A 26,461-nucleotide genomic window follows, 5' to 3' on the forward strand; every position below is an offset into this window, starting at 1 on the left:
CTACCCAAGACTTACTTGAGTGAGAGAAATGCCGCGAGCCACAAAGGTTGTGTGTGAGCCAAGGCCTCCTGGGACAGACGGGATTAGGGAATTGCAGAATGCTTTGTGGTACCGGAAAGTCACTTTAATCAGGAAAGGGAAAAAAAATCCCACCTTTCCTCCGCGTGTCAGGCAAGATCTCTTTTGTCATCTGGGCTGCAGATGAGAGCTCTGATCCTGTTCCCTCCTGCGCAGAGCCAATGCCCTGGTTCAGCTCTTCTCTTGCGATGGCTGGGACATGCTAAAAACTGCCTCTGATCTACTGTGATCCGCTCCATGCTTCTTCTTTGAGACATAAACACCATTTCCATAAAAAAAAAATAAAAATAACACATCTGTAGCTCCAGCAACATTTTTTAAAGTCAAAAGTGGACATTATCTGGACTGATAGAAATCAGTGGGCTAGGAAGTGTATTCACCACGCGGGTTCTGGTGATAGACCTGGCTTCCCGTGGAAGACTTCTCTTACAGTTCAGTTCTTTAATACAAAATTAGCTAAAATCCTAACAGGAGGGAACTCAAGAAATAAAGCAGCAGAAAAGGCATCCAGCAAAACCAGTGTACGTACTGTTCCAAGTTGGTAAATATACATAAATAAAGCCAATCCCCTCTCTGTAAACTGCAGCAAGTATTGCAAAACTAGAAAAAAAACCAAACCAGTGATTTCTCTCCCTGTCCTCATTTATAGACAAGCTTTTAGAAAAATCTTACATACTGCAAACTTCCCTAGGAAGGAACAACCAGCAAAGTGCTAATTAACATTCTTTCTAGTTCATGTTGGTTGTAAAAAGTTTAGAGAAGGGGAACAGCTTTCTGTGAGGCTTTGCACTGAAGAAGGAGAGACAAAGAAGAGAGGCTGTATGACCTGCATTATCCATGGAATGTCTCCCTCCACGAGAAACAAGCAGGCTTTTACAAAATCAGACCAGAAAAAGGCATCGTTAACCAGATGTCAGCTCTGAGGCATTACTTTAATCCGGTAAATCGCAGAGAGAGAGCACAGATTTGATTTTCCCCAAATCTCCGTTTGGGATTCAGGTGAAGGGCATGGAAAAATACATCCTTGTTCACTGACGCCCTTGTATAGGATGTTGTTTGAAGCGTAGGTGGGACGACCTGGCTAGAGAACTTCCTTAGGAGCAACCCAAGCTGTAATACTGTTCCTTAATGTGATGTAAAAAGCCCTATTGCCTTGCTGCAAAGCAGCGTTGGTGTGTCCGTGTCATCTCAGTCACTGGAGATGGCTACGAAACACCCACGCCTGACAACACATTTTTCTACACTGGGGTTTCTTCCAGCACGTTACACTGTCCCCATCTCCCCAGCATCTGAGGTCCTTCGCACGAGATCAACAGCATCAGAAAAGCACTCAGCGACATCTCAGGACTTTGCCAACTTTTATTTTTCCAGGATGAGCGTTTGAAGGCTGGACATCCGGGAAATTCAGTTACATGAACCATTTTGGGGTAGAAAGCGTACCAATAATTCCATTTTAAATTTTGTATTATTTAAAATAGAAACTTGATACAGACTGGATCAGTGCCGTGACCAGTGTTCTATGACGGTAAGCGACAGGATGCAAGGAATGCCCCTTCTGTGTCACAGATCTGTTTCTTGGAGTAGTTTGTCCTGGGTCTATCCCACTGGATTTAACAAATCTCCCACATCTTTGTCTCATCGCTTTGTGGAATAAGGACGGTGGCACCATATCCATTTTAAAGCGCGTGACAAACACAGTGCAGTTTGATTGACTGCCCATCAGCGCCTTTCCCTCTCGCTCCTCAAGTATCCCTGCCCTGATTTAAAACTCCCACACTATTTAGCCACTGAACTCTTCAAGGACACACCATCTGTGACACCGCTTTGTACCACCTTCAGCATAAAGACGCATCTGTACCAAGACACAAGTAACAACAGTTAACTAAACGAGAGGCATGTGCAGTAAGTTATTTTAAAAAGGGTCGGTAACAGGCTACAGCCTGCGCATAAGTATCCGTCCCATCTGGGCACAGGCCAAACCTGTGAGTCGCAATTATCGCTAAGACAAATGGCAACCGAGCTTCAGAGCAGGTCAACCTTATGAGAAATGTCAGCAGCTGTCAGGGCAACCGCACAACTCCACAGCTGGCACCGCTTGGCATCTTTCAAACATACACTTATACCAGGGGATTAGGCTCTGTCAGACTTACTGCATCATCTCTCTCGCTCGCTTTTTCACCGCCTTTTTTGTACCCTCTAGGCCACGCTGAATTCCAACTTACTGTAAACACGCTGACCGTACGCTTTTTGTGCAATTGCTGTTCCCTGCTTTCCCTTTTTTAGCGTGTAGAAGTCCGTTCCTGATTTTGATTTTTGCCTGAATCACCAAGTGGCATCTACAATTCACTTCCTCTGGCAAGAGCAAATACCCACCAGTGCTAACAGCAATAAACACTGTGGGCTGCTCCTGGGCCCTGGACTGACTGCAGCCTTTGTTTAAAGGCACCACCGTAGGGCTGCTGGGCTTACAACATCTTCCTTCATCCCTGTAAATTTTAAAAGTTTTTATTTACACCAAACATGTCACCTTCCCCCCAAAGAAAAACTTGGTTAAAACGGTTCCACAGGGTGTGTTAAACTTTGAGACAGGAAAAAAGCAGGACTATGCTGTGCTGCGGATTTTACTTTAAAGGATCTCTTTCACAGTCCTTTTAGGGGCTTCTGAACAGGAGTTTTATGAATTTATAACAACATATATGTCAGGCAGACACTGGAATTCAAATCATTTTAACTCCAACTAAAGGCCTGTGTTTGAATGTCTGAATGCATTCCTTTGTGGCTGAGTCTTAAAACTGCAAGGACTGTATCTTCATTATAAATATTCCATTTCTTAGTCATTCTGGTGTCAAAGGACTGCTGAAAAGAAAATCTGCGGTAAGTGCACTCCAGGAGGAAGGAGAAATCAGAGTTTTGCTGCAGAAACGGGGATGCGTAGAGCCGCCTCTGCTCGCTGAGCCTGGCACCTCTATATGCAGCTAGGTCTCCAGTACCAAAAATGCTTAAAATCAAAACGAACATCCGTATTGCTTAGCTCGTACTCACACTGCAATGCGATCTATCTTGATCCTAGTTGCTTAGCATCTGTTGGACTTATTTACTGTTAAAAGGGAGATTTTTGATGGGTTCCTTTTAATCTCATACAGAGTCTGGAGGACCGCTGGGCTGGAGGGTTAACAGTCCTCTCCATTTGCCTCCCTGGTTCTTATTGCCCTTCTTTCCTGTCAGAATGGCTCATAAATGGCTGGCTTATTGACTGCTTAGTTTAATGGCTGTTAAAGAAAAGACATTCTTACACAATGAACCCTGTAATTGTCTCTTTGGAAACCCTTTTTCCAGCATTTGCTAAATACAATAAACATTTCCATGTGGATATAGCAGCAATGCAGTGTAGAAATAAAATGGCTGAAATGAGGCATGAGAATGGCTGTGTTTTATGAAAGTCTGATTGATTTTTAGAAACATGATGGCTATTTCCACTTAATGAACCCCTCAGAAAAAATAGAAAGAATGTCAATTCAAGTTTTACGATCTAGGCACTGCAAGAACTAGGAGAAGAGGCAAAAACTATGCTGTCTGCTTTCTCCACAGCTGCACCCCAGCAGCCGACTCTTTCTCGAATCCCCCTGAAAGTCTCTGAGATGGCTCCTGTGTAAGAATTACCTTCCAATCTGTTCTGTGAAGAAACAACCGCCAGCACTTTGCTGAATTTGAACCTCTCATCTATGAGCCAACAGGAATATGCCAGCGAGGAAGGAGGGTCGTGGCTAAGGCAGGGCTTGGCTAAATAATCTGACCTTTTTCTTGGCTTGGCTCTGAAATGTATGTGAAATGCATCAAACCAGCCCATTCTGGCTACCTGCTGCGCCCAAGGCCAGTGCTAAACAAATCCTTTTTTAAAATTAACACTCTATAGTAACATTTTCTTGCCACTTAAAATGTTAGCCAATGTTAGGGTACCTGAACACAGAATAGAGGGAGCAAAGACTGACTGCAGTGCACCTAACATTTGGTGTAGCACATACTCAGGGCAGTTGTTTAGTCCTGGAATCGTATTTATGCCTCTGCATTTAGCCAAGCCAACTTTCCAATAGGATATATTCCTGAGGCTGACACTAAAATCCCTGCGCTTTCTATCATTTACATTCTGTTACAATCATTTAGTTCTTCTGCGCTTCATTCTCATTCTCCTCCCAGAGAATACAGACAAACAGCATCTCACCGTAACCCAATGAGAAACTTTAATTCCACGCATTTCTCCACGCCAAAATGAAGATTTAGCAGCAACCTGATTTTAATAACATTTCTTCACCACTGTTAGATGAGATTTAAATAGCCATAACTGGTATTTTTGAATTGGTTTCATCTCAAAAGATTCCAGTTCTCTTTTACAGCCCAGCAGCGCCTTTGTTATTCTTGCACTAAGAAGTTGATAAGGGCAGTTCTGGGAGACAGAAAGGCCTTTTTAATGGTTCGTCCCTGCAGATGCTTGACTCCAAGTTCACTTTGAAGAACTAGCTCGTGGACTTCTTCAAAATTGCGGGCTGCTTGCTGAGGCACAAAAACTTTACCACAAGCTTTGTTATTGATCTGAAAGAGAGACATGAAAACAAGAAAAAGCGGAAGTTACTAGACTGATTTATACAATTTCCTTTCCTGAATCCAATCCATCTCGATACACGGGGAAGTGGAGAAAGTGGACCAAACTCTCTTTCTCGGATAAAATTCTCGGTACCTGCTGTCCCTCTACCAAAAAATATGACTCAAAAAACCCAAAAAACCTCTGACTCACGATACTCAAGGAAAACTGAAGAAGTGGCCATAGGAAGTCTTAGTTTTGAAGATAGCAAGCAGCATGTGACTATGCAACGTGGCAATCTTTTAACAACGTGATAGTTACACAAGCTGAACAATGAAAGTGAACGTAATGGTTTGTCAGGTGGGAATCTTGAGTTGTACATACTTCTAGGCTGCAATTTACATTCTCTACAGCTAGGCGATTCCTTACAGAGATTCAAATGCAAGATTTATTAAAACGAAAATATTTGCGGCTGAAAAGATAGCTGAAAGATTCATCACTGCTCATTTTTAGAAAAATAGGCTTTAACTCATTATATGTTGCATTCATACTAAACGCATGACTCATCAAGCCAACGCCAACCACAAGGATGACAACCACTCGTAAGGTAACGCTTTCCTGTGTGTGGCTGGTTTTCAGAGCAGCTCACATACTGGTTTTGCATCAGCAGGGCAGAATCATGTAAGTAAAACTGAGTAAGGCCTTCAGTGGGAACAACCTTAATTTATAAAATGGTCTTGAAAGTCTTTTCTGTCATCCAGTAAGAGTAGGTAACGGACAGAGACTACAGAGCATTACTGAGTACCTTTCTGGAATTAGCATAAAATTCATTATTACAAAAGCTTTCAGATTTATATGGAATACTTTCAGTGGGTTAATGAAAAGAACATCAATCCTGCATTTAGCAAATGAAATAATTTGAACTTTTAAATCCAGTTCTGTCAAATTACTTGCATAAAAATTTGCTTCAAGTAGTACAGATCTTTGACCTTTAGACATCATTGTAATGAGTTTTCAATCATCTGAAAGTAACATGTGTTGCTTCATACAGCTTGGACGTAAAAATGCACACAGCTTGGTTTTCCCCTGGATTTTATCCAGGATACATGTATGCAACATACCGCGAATGAGAGAGATCTACTTCATTTATCTAGTTTGTATTTTAATCAAAATAAAATAATCTGTGCAATTCTCTGAGAGAGGAAGTTGGGACAGACTTAAGGAACAAGATGAAGTCTCAAATGCAGCTGGGATGAGTAATTTCTGCTTTTTTACTAGACTTGACATTAATTTGCAGTGATAATGTAGGTAGGCTTTTAACTATTCCTACATGCATCCCTAATGTGGTATCTTAACAGGCTGGCTGCGTTAAACTTTGCCTATGGTACCTCATGCAAAGTAAATTCCCTGAAAAACACAGAAGAGTTTGTTTTTAAAGCTTTTGTGAAAAATAAATACAAGTAGTTCTTTTTGACAGGGCACTTCAGAGAAGAAATACATTGCACAAGAAAAAGAAAACGGTAAAATCCAAACAGAGAATATAAAGCAAGCCTGCAAGCTCGCTGCTAGGACACACAGACAGGAGCTCAAAACTATGCCTGGTTCGTTAAAATGTCATTCACTGTCCTCCATGGTGCAAATTAATATGTCCCAGTGGATGGATGTTGGCAAGGGGACACATGCTACAACTAGCCTATTTGGTGCTGTGCTCAACAGAAAAGCCAACCGGTCTAAATCAACATAGTAAATAAACGGTTGTGTTTTCCCAAAAAGGTCGAGGAGCCCAGGCGACCTGACACTGTGTACCTTCCCACAGCATCTCTCCTCATCTTCCCACACCATGCTGCGAGCAGAGTCCACAAATCTTATCAAACGGCAGATTGGTTATGCGTAACAAGCGTCCTATTCATGTATCCTTTTTGTCGCGGGGTTAGATTCTCAGCAGGACAAATGTCTTCTGCTATGCCTCCCTCTCTCTCTCTGTATCTCACTAGACCAGCATAACCCTTGGCAGCTCCAGGTAAAAGTGCTAGCACAAGAAACTTGGGTGCTGGCAGCCTTGTTTCTCTCAAAAACCTTCATGGCGAACCGCAAGAGGAGAAACAAATGAGGCTTGGGTCCTTTTTTCCCCTGAGGAAGGAACCCGCTCTATTTTTTTTTTTTTAATTTGACATTTTGGACTGTTTTAGATCTAGAGGGAACTAGAGAAGTTATGAAGGACGAAATAAAATCACGAAAGACTGAAAAATAAGCACCTGGAGAATGTGGAGAGGAATTTTTAGTTCAACTCAAATATTTTTTTTATCATTGATGCATAAACCTTCTGAGAAGTAAAAAGAAAAATAAGTATCAGTGCACTTTTAGGTCTTCCTCATACTCCAAAGCAAGAAAAATGCCACAAACCTAGCTTATTTTTTAAAAAACACCATCTGTTACAAGACCACAGCTGCTAACAGTTCTGCACCACCTAGAAAATGCGAGGAATGCTAGTCAGAAGTGTGGTTGTAGGATGAAATGCACACTATATTCAGGTCAGATTTTTCGCAGCATTAACAATATATGGCACGATTGAAAATATTCAACCTTGCAGTAACATTTAGAATAACAGGTACCATGCATATGCAGTGAACTTAAATGTCTTTCTCGTAGGCAATCTGTATTGTATCAGCCAAGGATGGAGTGAGTTGGCTGCTTTTGCTGCTTTCGGTTAAATACGGCGAGACATAACTCCAGCACAGACAGGAAATAATGCAGTATTTTGTGTCAAGAGAAATAAAACCATAATGTCTCAGCAGGCAAACCCCTGGCAGCCTGAGGCAGTTTGATGTCTTGAGAAGAACAGCGTTGTGTCCCAAAGACTCAGTGTGACTGTGCAGCCTTGTGAAGAGACACTGCCTCTTTGCAACTAACCAATTCCTCCGTATGTCAAATGTTTCTTGGTTTAATGAGGGCAATTTATTTTTACAGCCATACAAAAACCTACAGTGTCCACAAGACTTGAAAATATTCACATTTCTGATGATTTCTCCCCACTTGTCCGTATTTCCCTTTTGCCTTGCTCTTTCAGGAGAAAGCCAGTCGTGTGCTGTTGTCATCCCCCCCCTACTCCGCACTATTTTTAAGAATTATTCCCGATTCAAAAAAGGAACTTGTCTCTTTGGTCTTCCATTCACTTACTTTCTCAGAACTAAGGAAGGGGTTTACATACATAATATTCTTCCATATAGACTAAATATTATAGACTAAAGGTTATCCTTTGGTGAACAGGTAAAAGGCAGGAGTCCTGCAGATGTAATAGCAGGCAGCTATTTAATTACAGACTATCATAACACCTGAGCATGAAGAACTTGAATGCAAGTTGCCCAGGAGTCAGTCGATGGAAGAGCTGAGACACTACTCGTGGATCCCACCCCCTTGGCTCCAGGTAGTCCCTCTATGGCCTGCAGTGGCTCCATCTAATGATAAAAGCTTTATGATGCCTGGGAGCATGCTGAATACAGGCTAGTTAATTAGAGATGTAGGAAAAAAGACAGTAAACTATACGGTGCATGTGCACATACACATGTTGGAACATTAGAGGTTAACTAAATGTAGTTTTATGTCCACTCTTCTACTGAACTACCAGCTCTTTCCCTAGACCACAAAGGTGTTGGAGCTCAAAGAGAAACCGAATGCAGTTATAACTTCAGCAAAGATACCTGGTTTTCCTCAACCTCATTCCTGCAAATATGCTCTGCTGAAATGTGCCACAAGTTCAGCTCAAGGTAGATGGGAAACGTCGTTTGGCAAAAATCAGAGCAACTTAAACCAGTTTATGATAGATTACATTAGGCAACCATAGCACTACAGGTACCACAAGAAATGTCACCTGATTATACATTTTTGTACAGGGCCAAGATCATAAATGCACTGTCAGGCAAAAAAATCTGGAGTGACCTGTATTTTGATCGCAGTTTTGACTGTAAAGTCCTTATCCACAGCTGTTCATTCGTCAAATCTCCACAGGTACTAATATGTGGTCACTCAAAAAGATTTATATTTAGATCATCTCCCCTGCAGATTTGTTACATTTTTTCATTTAGGAAACCATTTAAATTACTCAGCACAATGGTAATTGAAGCTTCTCTTCTACATGACCTTTCACTGAGACATCTAAGAAGGGAACTGACTTTCACAAGAGCAGAAATTTTGTCATCCTCTGAGCTCATAATGCGTTAATTGACCACCACTGAAAAGAAATGAAAACGCTCTTACCAGAACAGACATCTCCACAACATCTGATGGCTTAAGGTACTCTGGGTCTACTTTGGGCCAGGACTGATGCAGCACGTCAATATCCCAGCGATGATGAGTACAAAGTTTATTCTGCATATGTGCCAAACCTGGAAAGTGAAACCAGTCAAACGTTCAGCTCTGCTGTAACCAGAACACATCATGTTTGGAATTTGCTCGATAAATTAGATCAGAATAAAGTTGACTTTAAAAGCAAGTCCCTTCAGAGGAAATAACATTGTTTACATTAGCATACAGCACATTATAAACAGAGAGATACATCTCTCTGAAGCGCTTGTTTTATAGCATGTGTAGGGATGCTAACATGAATGTTATGGGCACATTTTAGATTTGGATTAGCAGTCCAAAACTTTGCCAAAAAGCACAGAAGATCACTGTTCGTTATTTTAAATTGTAATACTGCAACACAAGCTGACCTCTACTTCTAGAAGTCAATCATAATACTCGGGGTGTTTTCAATAACACCACCAGTTTGATTAAACTTTCACTAACAATTGAATCAAAACGATACAAAAATATGGCTTATTATTTTACTATCTGTAATATGCTTGGCAGTTCCTAAATTTGCAAGTCAAGCTACTTGCAAGATTTTCTTATATTTTGTGAATTATCTCTTTTCTCAGAATTTAAATGTGCTATGTAAGAGTACCTTGCACAGCTTGCTGTCCTTCTTATGATACGTACATTCTGACACATTTTATCCTTTGATTTAAAAAAACTCCTAAAATGTCTATAAATGGTCTCCTTTTATGAAATAGGCTTTGCGCTCCCCAAGACAATTCATTCTTGATTTGTTTAAGTAATAGGAGAATAGGATGCAATTCATTCTGAAGCTGCATTCTCTAACTAAATAAAAGCTTCTGAGTGGGATTTATGTTGCTGTTAACTCCAGCTGTAGGACAAAATAAAAAGATTTCACATAACAAGAGACTGTCAAATATGATCAATATTGATAACGATTGCTCTTGTGATTCTCACGAAGCCAGGGGATTTTTAAATTAAAAACATTCTCTGTGGATGAATAAGAATACAGACTAAAACTTTTTATAAGCACATGCTTCGTCCAGAACTGCAAAATGTATTTGGAAACTCATCTGGTTTAGGGCAACTCCAGCAAGAGCGTAAAGAAAACCCATCAACACCAGATTCGCTGTTGAGACTGAAGTACCTGAAGCTGTTCAAAACACAGCACAATGGCAGACGTGCGTAATACATACATGAATTTGCCCAGCTGGATTGCTTAGACTAACACAGTGAATAACAGCAAATAGAGACATAAAGAAAATGCAACTTCCTCCAGAAAAACCCGCCTGATTTTTGTCAGCACTTTTTCAGACAAAGCGGTTTGGTAAAATGACACACAGACTTGCTATTTGCTGAATGATTCAGAACGGGGCAGTGAGGTGCGCCAGCGGGAGCCATTTCTAACGGCAAGCAAACACGTGCACATTTCCTAAGAATAACAACTAAGCCACAATCTTATTAGCTAAATAATTGATTAAAAGACTTCAATGGATCTGGTTTTGTGCATTTTTTTTCTGTCGTGACAGTAGCTCATAAACTGAAAGAGCAAAAGATAGGAACTCAAGCAGAAAAAAAATCTTTGCATTGGTGATTCATTATCACGATGACTTTAAAGACAACAGCTGCTAGATTCTTCCCTTTTTGGCTTTTGAACATCCAGATGAGCTCATTTCTTTCCAACTGATCACATGCCTTGTGGCAGAAGCATGCATACTGGCCACTCCTTATTTTCCTGTTGAAGTGGATTCTTCAAACTGTTTAAAAACCACTTTCTGACAGAAGAGCTTCTACCTACGAAAGCAAAACCAGGGTGGCTTTTAATCCCTGTGGAGGCTCACAGTCCTAACAAAGCTACTAATAAAAAAAAAAAATAATTTAAGTGTATTCTGAAGCAGATAAAGTGTGACTAGCACAATGTCTATCTTTTGGTGCATTTTCTTGCTACAAAAAGAGCTATGAGCTCATCCACATTAAAAAAAGAATAATGCAAAAGTCAACAGCACTAGTTTCAGAAAACAGAGTTTGTCAGGACACCAAAATGAAGGTTTTAGTTATGTTGCATGTTTGGCTTCCTGCCTTAATTCACATTTTGTGAGCTGTAGAACACAGAAAACACAGTAATTTGGTTTGCATTTTTAAAATGCAACACACACAAAACCAGAAACTTCATCGCTATGATCCAGAATGGCAATAGTCCACTTGTCAGGACCTGGGCAGACCCCTCCTCCAGCCTTCACACTTGATTCTGAGACTTTATACAAAAGCACTGTTGGACAAGTTAAGAACAAACCACTTCACAGACTTTTATTCTGAAAACATTAAAAACCTGGTTTGCTGTCTTATTTTACTGGAAAGCACATAGTGCACGTTATGAAGCACCATGCATTTTGCTTTACGTTTCTTGACATATTTTGCTTTTATAGCTATAGAGTCTCTTGCAGACATAGGACAAAAAGTCACCTGAGTATATTTTTACTTACTGTAAGCAGTTTACTTATATGTACACATCTGTACATCCATACAGGACAGATCAAGGACAACACTTACGCTCAATCTGAAGCCCTGATGCTGCAATTGGATCTGCTTCAATGGACTTTTACTGACTAGCAAGCTAATACTCAAACAAGGTTTCCCTAATGAGTAGCTCACAGCATTGGAGCCCAAGTTAAAACCACAAGTTAAATGTGTATTGTATTACTGTAAATGAGTGAGTTGAGAGAAGAAGGGGACGGGACAAGTCTGACAACATTTCAGCTCGTGACAATGTTATATTAGCATTACATGAGTATTTCATAAGCATAATGCTTCCCCTAAGGTGCTATTTATGTGGGGAAGAGCAGATTCTCATTTTAAAGATTTAAGAAGAAAGTTGTGGAAGCAATCATGTACCAGCAAGGTAAGTTAGAACAGCAAGGTAATTCTTGTCTTACAGAAAAAAAGCACTAGAAAAAAATATCTGTAGAATTCCAGCAACAGCGCAGCTAGTTTGACACAAAATTATGTAGGCAAGATAAAAAGATGTGATGATGGAGTAAACTGAGTAAGTGCTGGCATGGGACAAGGTCCGGTACAGAAAGGTTAACAAAGCAGGAAAGGCAAGGAGGGTGGAAGTCTTAATGGGTGATAAAAGGAAGTTAATGAAGGCATCTGAAGTAGTGCCAATATCAGAGTTTAGGACTGGGCATTTTCTAACAGGAGACAGAAGATCAGAGGGGACAGTATAAGGTGACTATGAGGGTGCGTTATCCAAATGTTGATATCTTTTGGATTTAGCAAAATGAAAACAATAGAAATATGTTAATCCACCACACTACCAGACAAGCAGATAAAGTTTTTAAAAAGCTCAGAGCAGGAGTGTGTAAGGATAAGCGGAGATGCGTCCTGGGTCAGTATCTTACTCGCCTCTGTAGCCTCTTCCAAGGACAAGACTGTTACCATGGTAACTTTGTTCTTGATATCTTTTTTTACTATTTAATGAATCTTCCTATTTGACAGATTCAGGCAAGTTGCATATCCAAAATACCAGCCCAGGAGGAATGTGTCTGTCAGTTGTATGTGAAATGGTCTGCAATCTCAAAGAAATGACAGCAATACAAGAACAGCTGTTTCCAGACAGCGCTAAGAAAAACTGTATTATACTACTGGTATAGTAGTACAGAACTGGATAAAGTCAGGAAAAGTTACATTTACTCAATACAGTACTAGGGGATTCATTTTCTGTATTCCCTAGTGACAGATGTGGAGTACCAAGGAAGGCTGTGAAAAGCCCGGGTTACTAAAAGCTAACTCTGCAATGTGTTTCCAATTCAGCAAACTCCATGTGAATACTTTTAAGCTTCTGAAAACAATCTGCCTTCCTCCATTTGCAAGGAGTCACTGTCCTTCACTTTGCGTAATTACTCTTGGAGGAAAAAAAAAAAATTTTTATTCCAATTTATGTTTCTTCTTGGATTTGTGAAGGGGGACTTCTGCATTCAGATTTTCAATTAAAATCTGCAACATCAATTAGCTTCTACTCAGTTCTATTCTTTATATAAGCCTTCTGTAGTAAGGACTGTATTCAGACAAAGAAATTCTTGCAAGAGAGCTATTGCAGTGACAGTTAAAATGTTGCTAAGATAATTATACCATTACAAATTCCAATAATTATGTTTCATTTCAATACATCTTAAGATGTGTTTATCATCAGTGTATATCTTTCATGTGCTGTGTCTAATAAAAATGTAACAACTCACAATAAGCAGTTTCATATCCTGGTCTGAACAGCAAAATACAGTACTACTACAAACAAACTAAAAAAAAAACAACCGTCTCAAATGGTGTCCGTATATTCCTCAGATACAAGGTTTCAGGAAGGAAACAGATTTCCTCATCCTGTTAGTGTTCATAAACTGCCAAGATGTCAGCCGGATGAACTCTTCCCACACTGAGGGGCTACAGTCGCTTTTTATGTTATTAAGCGATAAACCAGTGTATTCACAACACAATTGAGACCATTAGGCTGAGACACCAAAATACTGAAAACCGTTCCTCTAAGCGGGAGAAAGAACTCCTTCACACACAGAATATCAAAGCCCTGGGTTACGACTGTTCAGCTGCTGAAAGGTGAGGCACTTATCAAACAGCATTCGAGCAGCTTTTCCCTTCGCTCACACTGGAAATATTTACTGCTAATACTGAACTATGCTCTTCATCCAGCTCACAAAGGCACCAAATTCTTCTTTCCTACCTGATGCGTGAAAACAAGATGGTCACATTTAAACTAAACCCCCTGGGAGAAAAATTCTTCAGCTGCCAAATAACAAAAATCGCTGTACCTTGAATCTATCTAATTTTACTTTAATTATACTTAAAAGCTGCACATGACACCAGAAGCATCCTTGGGATATCAAACTGCAGTTCTGAGTTTGCAATGGTTATCAACAAACTAAAAAATGAACTCTGAGGCAGGTCTTGCAAAGCAGGATAGCATTATTACAATCAGAATTACGTAAATCACTGATGCTACACATTACTTAAAGTGTCAGGCAAAGCATCTTTAATTAACACTGTAAAATAATCTTTGTAATTTTCCTACCATATTCTTTATTTGGTAATCATTAAGATGGACTGATCTGCAGTTAAATCCAGCTATAAAGAACTTTTTTCTAACCAAGAGGATACCTACATACATATTTATACACTTAGCCAGGTTTTAATTTTTACAAGCTATTGTATTAGAAATTGGCAATACTTTTTTTTTTTTTACATTTCATCGCGATCTGTGTCGAATAGCTTTTAGATTTAAATGGAAATGAACTAAAAAGCAAAAAAGCATTTTTTGCTATTAAAGCAAAAATGCATTCAGAATGCAAGTATTTAAGAAAATATTTAAGAAAACATCAAGAAAATATTTAAAATTTATCATGTTTTGCAGTTAAACGTTATTTTTTTGAGCAAAGGAGAATAGTTTATGTAATTACTAAATAAAACTAACAGTATCCGATATTTTTGGACATCAGAGACTTCAAGATTTTAATATTTATAGATGCTAACCTCTTTTCCCTAGCTTTTCATTCCAAAACTACAAAAGGAAAAAAGCTTGGTTGATTTTTTTCATTTTACAGCACACCTGTCATTTAAACTGAAAAAATACTATTTGCACCTGCAGAAGTGCTCCCAGTTGTCAAAAGTAATTTTATTACCTTCACAAAGCCGCATTCCAGATGCTTAGCCAGAAAGTTCTATAGTTCTGAGGTTTAATTGTCTTCAAATCTTTGTCAGAATTAATATAATACAATACATTAAGTCGGGGTCTTACTGTAGGTTGTCATTATTTCACATTTAGTTTTAAATTCTATTGTAATTTCTTCTTAAATTTTTCTTGACCATAAACAGCGATCAGAAAAGCATAAAATGAGAGATTACAATGCAACAGTAAAAATATTATCCTGTGAAGCACAATGCAAACAGTCAAAATTAATGAGAACACTCTTTTCTTTTCTAAGGATGTAGTAAAATTAATATTAGGCATATCTCATTATGTAGTAAACACTTTCTAATGAGAAACACTAATAAGAAAGCAAAATCCTTTTTCTTCAAAAAAAGCTTAAGTACACAAGGAAGCGTAACGTGGTTCGGAGTTAACACAAGTCGCTGTTCCTACCAGCATTCCTGCTCAACTGCAAAATTATCTTGTTTGATATTAACTACGTGGCTTCCAAATTTCCCAGTTTCATTTTCCCCTGTAGAAAGAAAAATGCTCCTTGTTTTAATCACTAAAGCAAGCAAAATGTAAAGGCTGTGTATAAGTTATTTTAGAATGGAATGTCAGTATTTCATTATAAATATGTTGCTTATGTGCTGTTTGTTATTGGCATTACAATAGCAGGGAGAGGCTTCCATCGAAGTGTGGGGGTCCACTGCGATAGGTGCTATTTATAGAGCTAATAATATAAAAAGTCCTTTTCCTGACTAGTTTACGAGACAGGAAGCAGCACTATCCCTACATCTAGATGCAAAGCCAAGGTACAAAAAGAGGCTTACTCTGAGCGTGTATGGAGAACTAAAGCACAAAGAAAACGAAACATTTAGAAAGCTTAATTTTTATATTGAAATTATTTAAAATAAGAAAGCATCATCACCTATACATAATAAAGTTTAAGAAATTGGCTACATCAGAAGAGCAACAAGACGTGGTGGAACCAGAGTGCAATTCAGAACATGAACTTGAGGAATCTTTCTCTAGACTGTAGTTGGACTTTTTTCACCAGAAATCCCAATCCCAGGACAGAATTGCTAGATTTTGGCTATTTCAAAATAATATAGGCTTCTTACCACAACGCTGTAGCTAAACATGCATATGTTCTCCTGATAAAATTGTTTAATAACTTTGATGTAAAGTAATGATGACCATGCTAAAAGAGATTATGATTTTCATGTTTAGTCATTAAATTCTTCAGGCAATAATCACCACACGATGTTTTTGTATGGTAGTTGCACTGAATTACAATGCACAGTCTTTGGACCACACAAGCAAAATTTTGTATTTCACAGAATCATAGAATGGTTGAGGTTGGAAGGGACCTTAAAGATCATTTAGTTCCAAACCCCCTGCCATGGGCAGGGACACCTCCCGCTACACCAGGTTGATCAAAGCCCCATCCAGCCTGGCCTTGAACACCTCCAGGGATGGGGCATCCACAGCTTCCCTGGGCAACCTGTTCCAGTGCATCACCACCCTTACAGCAAAGAATTTCTTCCTGATATCCAATCTAAATCTACACTCTTTAAATGTGACAGAAGCTGAGGACAATACACTCCCAATTTTTATATGCTTCCTTTTCATTCTTACATCAGAGAGAGATCCAGAAAATGTTTATCAATCATTCCTATTCTCCAGTGATTTTAGTAGTAAGAAAAAGACTTCCTTCTCTAACATTCAAAATGTTACAGGATTAAGCTTTATGTTTGACAAGTTACATTAATTAAGACGTCCTAGTGTTCTTTGTCAGTTTATCAAACATATCTGATAATTCTGTATTCCCTAACATGTAGTCGAATTTCAAGTTCACAAGGCACTGTATGTGTAAGTAATTGGCTTCGACCCATTCTGCCTCCATCTCAACCAATGCGGAAAACAAAGTCGTGTCAATTACTTCCATTTAAGTATAATTTTAATTGATGGTACCTCATATTGTAAGAGAATACTGACCAGAAGTAGCTTTCTCCAGATGGATCATGTCTGATGCCACTCTTTATTCTAAACAACTAAGCTTTTATTAAGATATCTCAAAAACACTGGAACTGAAAACACAGAAAAAACGCAGCCCTCCCTAATGCATCTTGCTGTTTCCAGCATCTCTGCCCCTATGTTATTGCTCTGAACAAGAGCAGCCTTTCTTTGGCAGTTAACATTATTACAGGGCCATGCACGGCTCTGGAATAGAAGCTATTAAGTATCTCAGCTCTGTAAACACTCGAATGCAGAAGGTTTTAGGATGACTGATGAAAATAAAACTATTAAAACAGCATCCAAAAGGTAATATTAGGTCCAAAACCACATAGCAATTTGTGGCCAGTCTTAATGCAGAATATATTCCTATCTTCCCACATACATCTTGGGATTTCTCCCAATAAACCTTAAAAGCAACTGCTGAACTCTGGCATGCACATCCCTTATTTCACAGGCTTTAACTGCGGCCGCATCATGCAACTGAGCCCACTTTGGATTCAGACCTCAAGGTTTACAGCTGTGACAGATCTTAAAAAAGATTTCCTGTCTACCATTCCCACTCTCCGCACAAGGTTAATTTGCAGCATAACATTGCTCAGTCTCTGGAGAATTTTACAAGAGTAGGATTTTTATTGAACACTCCTTTAGTCTTTTTAATATACAGCTCTCTGACACGGTCCTCTCTGCCTGAATTTCTGAAAGAAAATATTTGTAGTCCATAGACTCTGAAACAGTTGTTTAAAAAAGGGCTGTTTCTAGTCTCACGTTCAGCTTTTAATACTTTACATACAGGAGCAGACAGCAGCTGACATAGGAATTCCTCATGCAAATCCTGTCTTGAATTTTTCTTACTTCTCCCTTTCTCTGCCTAGTCTCAACAAATCCACCTTTGTATGCAAAGGGAAGGAAACTAAAAGCAGATAGCTCTGGGAACACCACAAGTTTCAAGTTTGTTTAGGAGCCATGACAGAAGGTGACAAGATAAATGCAGAATTGAGGTATAAGTGACACACGTTAAATTTTGCCTTTTTTCCTGCAACATCAATAAAAAGTATATTTCTAGAAATACCTTTCCACATCTCTGATGCAATGTGTGGAGCCATAGGTGCAACCATGATACAGAGTGTAGCCAAAGCATCTTCAAATTCTGTGCTGTGGAGAATAAGAGGCCGAGAAGCTTGCTAAGCATAAAGAGAGAAAGAAAAGAAAAAATTAATCGTTAATATAAATATTCTGGGGTGGTGGGGGGGATAAAGTAGTTTAATTAAGAAGAAAATGCAGTAATAAACCCTAAAATCATATACTAAAAGTAGCTGGATAAACTTTCTTCCTTTGACTGTTCTGACTCAGGGAGATTACATCCCATGGGAAATTCAGATTCTGCATTTATTTTGTACTTTGCCTCTCTAATGAAACTGCATAGAAAAATGTCAATACTTATGAGAATTATTTGGTGGGTGTGATGAACAACCCGTTCCCATCTTCTAGAAAACTGTCCAAACCCAGAGATTTGTTTGACACAGATCATAAATGCTTCCAGATGGCATCTTCTTATCGCTGATACTAACGAGGTCAATGCAAACTAGATTTGAGTAAGTTTTAGTAACTACTACCTTTTTTCTATATTTAATCTTTACCCATCTCCCCACTTCCTCCTTTCAAATGGGACTGAAAGAGGAAGTGTCCTCATGTTATACGGAAACTTGTTCTTGAAAGATACTGCACTGACTTCTTTGGTCAAGAAATATGTCAGTGGTCAAACATTTGGCTGTCCATAGGACATTGATTTTTATTTCTTTATTTATTTTTTACCATACACTTATCACCATCCACCAGCCCAAAGTGCATATGAATCACTGAGCTGGAGATAAAGAAATGTGTGTTCTTCCTAAGACCACACAGTATCCCAGACGTATAGTATTTCAGTACAGCACTTGTGCATGCCCTACTTAACTTTTCATTAAGATCCTTGACTTTGCCAATATTCTCCTTGCATTCCATAAGGTATAAAACGGTATTTCAACAAAGAAGCTAAAACCCCCAAATTTTAATTTGATTGCTGGTCTAGATCACATTACCATTATATGTCTGAAAGAATGCTCAACCAGATCTAAGAGTAGTAACAAAAATGAAGGTTTAGCATATTTGATCTATCACCACTGGCCAATAACACTCTAAATAAAAAATGCTTAAGTCATTTTTACGCTTGTTTTAAAAAGGGGAATTTGCAAACTCTATTACTAGCAGACAGTTCAGTGGTGAAAGTTGTCTCCAAGGAATCTAAGATTATGTGTGATTTTCCTTGTAAAGAATAACCCCTTTCTTTAAATCAGAATGTTTGATAATTCTACAATGTACTGCTATACTTAGCTACCTATGCAATTTGCTTAAAAAAAAAAAAAAGAAGAAAGAACAGAGCTAAACAAAACATATCTTTTGAAATTACAGGATGCAGGCGTAAACATCAGAACCTAGTGGCTCTAATTTGATCATCAAGCTCACCCTGCAAAACAATATATTTCAGGGTTACAGTGAGACTAGAACGTGCTGCTTTTGAACCAAATAATTCCACCTAGGTCTCTTGAGTTAGTAGCAAAGGTAATGACTACAGATGACTTTTGGAATGCTGGACCTACAGTTTGGGCAGCTCCTGCTTTTTATAAAAACTTACAAGAACAGGTATGACAAAAAAAAATACCTTCATTCATATGACATACTTACATGGAGTACATTACTGAGGCTCATCAATCGAGAAATAGCTGCATTGAACAAATGATCCTTTGTGAAGTACTCTGTCACCTTGTATTAAAAGAAAAGGTTTGTCACTAAGTACTTAAAATTCGCAAACATGGAGTATCTCGCCTCTTACATGAAAATCACTTTGGCATGCAAACACATCACAGATGCAACCACATGTGCATATGGGAAAATAATCATCATATAAAAATTCAGTAGACTTGCTCTCCCTCTATTTCAGGATTTTAAAAGCTTCAATCGATGCCAATTAGAACCATGTCTTAGTAATCACTCTTTATTTTCTTTCACAAAATATCTCTTTGTCCCTACAAGATGCCTTCATACTTGTAAATCCAGTTATGCTGTTGACAGCTTGTCTCTCCATAGCAAGATGGTAATTCTAATGTCCGCTAAAACACTTGGAAGGTCCCTCGCCACAGGATTTAAATCAGGAAACGTTTTTATCCATAGAAAAATATTTTAAGTTAATTTAGCAGGTATTTATGTCTCCTGATAATTGAATTCACACTAATCACAGCATGAGATAACATATAAGAAGAGATGAACAATCATTTCAATAACTTTTTTTTTTTTAGGGTACGCTAATATATTTTCTCCAACAACTTTTTTTCATTCTATATAAAACAGTGGACATGATAATGAGGTGTGAAGCAAACAGATCAAAAGCTCTTGTTAGGGATAACCTGCATAACTCACCTACAGCTTTGCTACTGGAAATGGAGTTACTCCAAACCCAGACTGATAATATTTTAATGCCATAACACTTCATCCTTTAAAGGAGGCACACAGCAGAGAAATTTTGCCAATCCAAATCTTACTATTTTGCAAGAGTTCTGTCCCATAAGATTTGTAGGTTAATAAAACTACCTAAACAGAGAATAACTCACTTGAAAATTATTTTATGAGCTACTGATGTAGGGAAAAAACCTTTTGGCTCTGTAAGTCAAGCATATGGTTTTGAGCAGCAATTTATTTAGTCATTTACAAACTATGTGTTTCTTTTAACCTCAGATATCACCAGATTCTTCTGGTCCCAGATCTTTCTGGCTTCAGCCTTCTCTTTCTTATTCAGAAGCTCAGGATCGGGCACGGTTCCTGAGGTCCTCGCTTCAATAAGTTTGGTTGCAAGTGTCCAGAGGCGCGTCTGCCATCTCTGAACACCTGGCATAGCATCGGCTGAGATTAATGAAAGATTGCAGAAAAAAAATTCCAGTTACAATGAACGAATCCAAAACTTTAAAGAAAAAAGCAGACAGGAAACTGAACACTAGAGTAAAACATTAAAAAAACCCACACCTATATTTTAAATGAAAATTGTCAATGCAATTAAAAATGCCTTTACAAATAATGCTGGGTTGCCTTAATGGAAAGAGATCAATAAAACAAAATTATTTTTCTGCAATGATTTTAAAACATATATAGAGCAGGAATATTTGCTAAATCTGTAAAACAACCCAACGTTACATCAATGCTAGAATGTTCACCTCGTGTTTTAATGACTCAACAAAACAGTTCTACATGCTCTCATTTTTCAATCTCATGGAATAATGCAAACATACAAACATATTTTTTAAATTGAGAGATTTATTCTAAAATTTTATTTTAGAAATTACATATACTTTTGTTGCTACAGAGATGCTACTGTGCTAATGAGTATAGGCTCTGATCCTTGGTACCATCTTTTAACACTGCTTAGTTTGTGACGGGGAGATTATAAAGCTGTTCACTCTGGCCCGGCAGACATCAGCCCTGCTCCGTGGCTGCTCTAAGAATGTGTTTCTGTGACCTAGGGGCCACGCTACAAAGAGGCCTCGAGCCACTACTGAAGGTATGGCTTGAGGTATGGCACTGATACGGCTTTAGCTCTGTCTTACAGACGTGTTGTGTTTCTACTAGACTGCACAGCACTACATCACACTGCACTGCACAGTATCAACGTATCCTAAGATGTCCCAACTGGCAAGAACTTCCGATTCTGCTCTGGCAACCTCACTTGAAAAGAATGCCAGGGAGAAGTAAAGGAAAGGTGAGTGACTGTAATACAGGTGGATTTTCTGTCTGATTGCACCAGATTAAAGACTTCATGTACACCTAGGAACAGTAAAATACAACCTGATTGACTATGTCTGCATGATCCTCATGAACTGGGATGGGTGGGACAGGGAGTATGATGCTCTTCCCAAACTTTCCATCTCCCGTTCATACCAGAAGCATGTAGATCATCTAGACATGGTAGGCTTGGCATTATGCAGACTGTAGTAATGGTGTAATAAGATGCTGGGTAATTTTGACCACGTCTGGTCCTGCATAGTCCGGAAGATTGCTTACCCGCACCAGGGGAGAAGGGGAGAGAATAACATAAGGCCCTGCCTACATATCCGCCACTGAAGAGACAAGGAATCTTGTCTGGAGGGCAATTCTCAAAAGGCTATCAAAACACATCCAGTGAAGAGAAGGATCATGGCAACTGAGAACCAGTATTTAATATTCTCCGAATAAGACAATTGTCTGCGCTGGGTTTGCACGGCAAGGTTTTGGTACCAGGGGGCTATAAGGGTGGCTTCTGTGATGCTAGAAGCTTCCTCTATGTCTGATAGAGCCAATGCCAGATGGCTCCAAGATGGACCTCCTGCTGGCCAAGGCTGAGCCAAACAGTGACGGTGGTAGCACCTCTGTGATAACATATTTAAGAAGGGGAACAGCAGCCAGAAGAGAGGATTGAGAGTATGTGAGAGGAACAACTCTGCAGACACCGAGGTCAGTGAAGAAGGAGCAGGAGAAGGTGCGGCAGGCGCTGGAGCAGAGATTCCCTCCCTGCAGCCAGTGATGAAGACCATGATGAGGCAGGCTGTCCCCCTGCAGCCCATGGAGGGTAACAGTGGAGCAGATATCCACCTGCAGCCTGAAGAGGACCCCACACCAGAGCAGGTGGATGCCCAAAGGAGGCTGTGACCTTGTGGGAAACCCATGCTGGAGCAGGCCCCTGGCAGGACCTGTGGCCCTGTGGATAGAGGAGCCCACGCTGGAGCAAGTTTGCTGGCAGGACTTGTGGCCCTGTGGGGGACCCATGCTGGAGCAGTCTGTTCCTGAAGGACTGCACCCTGTGGAAGGGACCCATACTGGAGCAGTTCGTGAAGAACTGCAGCCTGTGAGAAGGATGCATGTTGGAGAAGTTCGTGGAGGACTGTCTCCCGTGGGAGGGACCCCATGCTGGAGCAGGGAAAGAACGTGAGGATCCCTGTTCCCAACCCCCCTGCGCCATTCAGGTAGAGAGGAGGTAGAGAAAATCAGGAGTGAAGTTGAGCCCGGGAAGAAAGGAGTGGTGGGGGGAAGGTGTTTTAAGATTTGGTTTTATTTCTCATTACACTACTCTGATTTTGATTGTTAATAAATGAAATCCATTTCCCCAACTTGAGTCTGGTTTGCCTGAGATGTCCTTATCTCAACCCACAGACCTTTCGTCATATTTTTCTCCCCCTGTCCAGTTGAGGAGAGAGGAGTGCTAAAGTGGCTTGGTGGGCACCTAGTATCCAGCCAAGGTCAAAGCCACCACAACTTGCTTGATTTCTTCAATTTAAACATTCATTATTTTGTTATCGTTAAGAAATTCAGACCAAACTTTAAAGATTTAAGAGATGCTTTCCACCTACTTTCCATTTTTTCCCCCTGGAAGTATCTTTAGGCTGCTAACATCTCCTTTTGTTCACTTTTTCTATTACTCGTTTAACACGACACAACTCTGAAATCTTTCGTTGTATTTCTCAAGTAGTAAACAGGTTGGTTTGAATGACTGAATTCATTTTTGGTAGCATGATACCTGCATGTGCTTAGCTTTCTTAAAGAATGTTTAACCACCAAGCTCTAGTATACTTTGCAACTCAGATTTTGTACCCACAATTCTCATACTAATTTAGTTATTCAATTTTCAAGATGGAAAAATACAGCAAAAAGATTGTGTATCACTGAATTAGCTGCTTCAGAGGGAATTATGTACTTCTGTACTGTTAGGGATGCAGGAATTACAGCTTGATTCCAAGCGGTTGCTTTTTTTAAGAGACGTTACCTCTTCACATGCCTAGCTCCATACTGTTATAACTAGATGATGACAGAAAGCCAACTGAGAAAAGCCATACAGCACACTCCTCCAGTACATACATCAGTGCCATAATATGTAACTAAACACATTGAATGTAATAATAACTGAAATAATGCTCAGTGCAGGCTGAATTAAGTAGCAAGAAGCTAACACAAGAAAGAATGAAGAAATACATGTTTTTAAATCAGACATGGAGTGTTTTAATAAAGCCTTATGCAACAAGAGGGCTAGATTTAAATGCATGCATAAGACTACATTAAAATGTATGAACCACAGTAGATAAAAGAAATTAGTATCTGTCAGCATGACAAATTGCATGATGGCAGTAAATAAGTGCGTAGGAGGGTAAATCTTATCTTATTCAAGAACTAAGCTCATAAAAATGTCATGAGTGTACAAATACTAGTTACTAGGAACTCCGATTATCTTCTTATGAGATTCTACTGAGAAGTATTTCATGGTCCAGTTTAAAAAAAGCCATTGCATACATGTGTAAAAAAATGGAAATAAAAAAAATTGCAAAGTTTCATCTGTAATCTGATTTAAAAAATTATAACAAAGAAAATAAAATAATAATTTCCAGTCAATCAATCATAGCTAATAAAAAACAAAAGAATGAGGTCCAAGTTTGCAGAAGAAAATACCACTGAAGAAGTATTTTTTGTACATGCTTTTAGCTTATAAGAGGTAAGCAGCTTGAAATAATCTTGCAAGCCTGCCTCTCAGTGACATCTTTGTCACAACCTCTCTTTTAAAAGAAATAAACATTAAAATGTGCTTGCTATGCTTTTTTATTCAGTTGTTCCAACACGTGGGCATCAAGAACTGTATTAATTTTCTGTTTAAAATACAACACACTAGGAAAACAACAACCACAAAACAAACAACAGAAACAATTCGACTTACTTTTAGTATCCCACAAAATATCTTGTTCTGGAGGAGCAGCAAACAGAATGTAGAGACGTAGGGTGTCAATGCCATATTCTTTCACTAATTTTTCAGGGTCTATTCCATTGTGCTTAGATTTGCTCATTTTTTCCCAAGCAACTTGGAGCTTCTCACCAGTTTTTATGTGAACTGGTTCAGTTCCTAAATATTAAGACATACACAAAACATTAGTTTTGCTCATTTGTAACAGCAATTCAGTTTTGTTCCCTAAGCATAAGAAGAAAAACTATTTCTAGTGGAGTATTTTGGTTTCCAAACAGCTCAAAGACAAAATCCCACCCATTATAAACACCTCTTCCCTCCCAAGTTTTTCCTACTTTAATGTTTTAACACAACTAATATTCCAGTGTTTCCATTACATCATGATGGAAAGTCTCCTTTTACCATTCAGAAGCTATATCTGGCACTCATCCTATGCTCCTCTATCTTGATAGCCCCTGAGATTTAAGCATTCTTATAATCATGACATTTAAAATCTCCTCGACAGGTGTATTCATTTGGTACAACCTGTACTTAGCTTTTACCAACACCAGATTTATAGGTTTCAATTGCAGTAAGTTATCCTGACAAGAACGTGCCTTCTGTTGCATGAATTTAGAGATGGAAAGGGGCATTTAGACTGATGAAGGTGCCATTGAGCAAAACCACCTGCTTCAGAAAAGCCCTAGCTTTTTTGGAAGAAAATAGGATAGCAGGCAGTAGTAAATATAAGGGATTTTGTTCGTTTGTTTGTTTTTAACTGACTTATTGGGTTTGTATGCAGGAGAAGAACAGTGAAAATAAGGTTTTGTGAGAGGAGTGCTTAAGGGAGGCAAACATGACAAAACCATTCTTGTTGCTACAGGTCCCCAAGCCAGGACTTGCTGCTCCAGCTTCTGCAGTGAAGGCACTGGACAGAACTTGAGAAACAGCACTTTTTTTCTATACACGTTTTACATTCCTAATATCTACTGAACACGCCAACACCTGTGTTTGTTAGCTTTGCCATGATGTTTTTGTAGGTTTTCTGTTTGCTGGGACTATCTCCATTCAGCAAGCTGCTGAGCAGCGTCTTAACAAAACTGACTTCTGATCTTTTGGATTATACTGGAACTAAAATAATACTACACCATTGCTTCTGTGTTTGGATGCAATTAAAAGCTGCCGGATTAGTAGGGTCTCTGTGCACTCAGCAGTGCATATGAATCCAAAACTCACAGAAGTTGCTCTACAGTTTAAATATTTCAAGGATTCATTTTCTCTTCCAAATTTTCCCAGCACTGAGACTTGTACACCAAAGCAGTCCCTGACTTTCTGGATGCACCTATGCTGATTTTCCCATGCAGTCTCTCTTACCAGTGAGATCAACCTCCTCTCTCTTCAAACACTGGCCTGTTGTTGTTAGTCTGAATGTCTGATTCTTGATAAGACCTTGAACCAAGAGCTTATGGAAAGGCTCCCTAAGGATGGAAGGAAAAAGAAACTTGTCTGTTGAAAAGAGCTGTGAAACGCATACTTTATGATAAGCCTCAGGTGTTGAGCCAATCAGGCACAATTATTTAATGAAACAAGAATTTCAAGTTGACTATACATAAATGGTTGTCACCTTAGAAAGAGTACTTTGTGCATTTATTCATGGTGGCTGGCTGGCAAGTGTAAGTATTTGTTTGTATTCTGCACGCATTCTTGCATCCTGATTTAGTACTGAGTTATTCTAACGTCACTTTTTAAATTAGCATATGGATAATACACAAAAGTTTCTTGGCAAACAGTGGAATTTCACTAACTTCAAGCTAAATTCCCATGCGTAAAAGCGTTCAAGTAGCTGGCCTCACTGTCTTACAAATATTTAGTTCTAGCTTCTCTCTGAGGAGCACACAGTATTTTGAACAAATCAAAATCTCGCTGCACATTTCTTTCTATAAACGGAGAAGATAGTTTCTCTGACATAAGCACTTGTATGCCTTGTCCTTTTGCAGAACTAGCCATGAGGACC

General features: G+C 39.1%; 1 protein-coding gene across 2 annotated transcripts in view; it reads right to left on the reverse strand.

Annotated features, from left to right (window-relative positions):
- Positions 1-4,293: 4,293 nt before the first annotated feature.
- LARS2 (leucyl-tRNA synthetase 2, mitochondrial) overlaps positions 4,294-26,461 on the reverse strand; it is an 88,252-nt gene continuing 66,084 nt past the window's right edge. For both annotated transcript variants that reach the window (XM_063325356.1, XM_063325355.1), the window contains 7 exons: positions 25,822-25,925; positions 24,445-24,627; positions 20,449-20,618; positions 19,407-19,484; positions 17,755-17,866; positions 8,909-9,036; positions 4,294-4,665 (listed from right to left, as the gene is read on the reverse strand). In XM_063325356.1, the coding sequence (XP_063181426.1) occupies positions 4,486-4,665; positions 8,909-9,036; positions 17,755-17,866; positions 19,407-19,484; positions 20,449-20,618; positions 24,445-24,627; positions 25,822-25,925 (955 nt within the window). In that variant the 3' untranslated portion in view covers positions 4,294-4,485. The remainder of the gene's footprint in view (positions 4,666-8,908; positions 9,037-17,754; positions 17,867-19,406; positions 19,485-20,448; positions 20,619-24,444; positions 24,628-25,821; positions 25,926-26,461) is intronic.

This window comes from Chroicocephalus ridibundus, chromosome 2 (assembly GCF_963924245.1).
Source record: "Chroicocephalus ridibundus chromosome 2, bChrRid1.1, whole genome shotgun sequence".
In the NCBI taxonomy this organism is placed as follows: domain Eukaryota; kingdom Metazoa; phylum Chordata; class Aves; order Charadriiformes; family Laridae; genus Chroicocephalus; species Chroicocephalus ridibundus.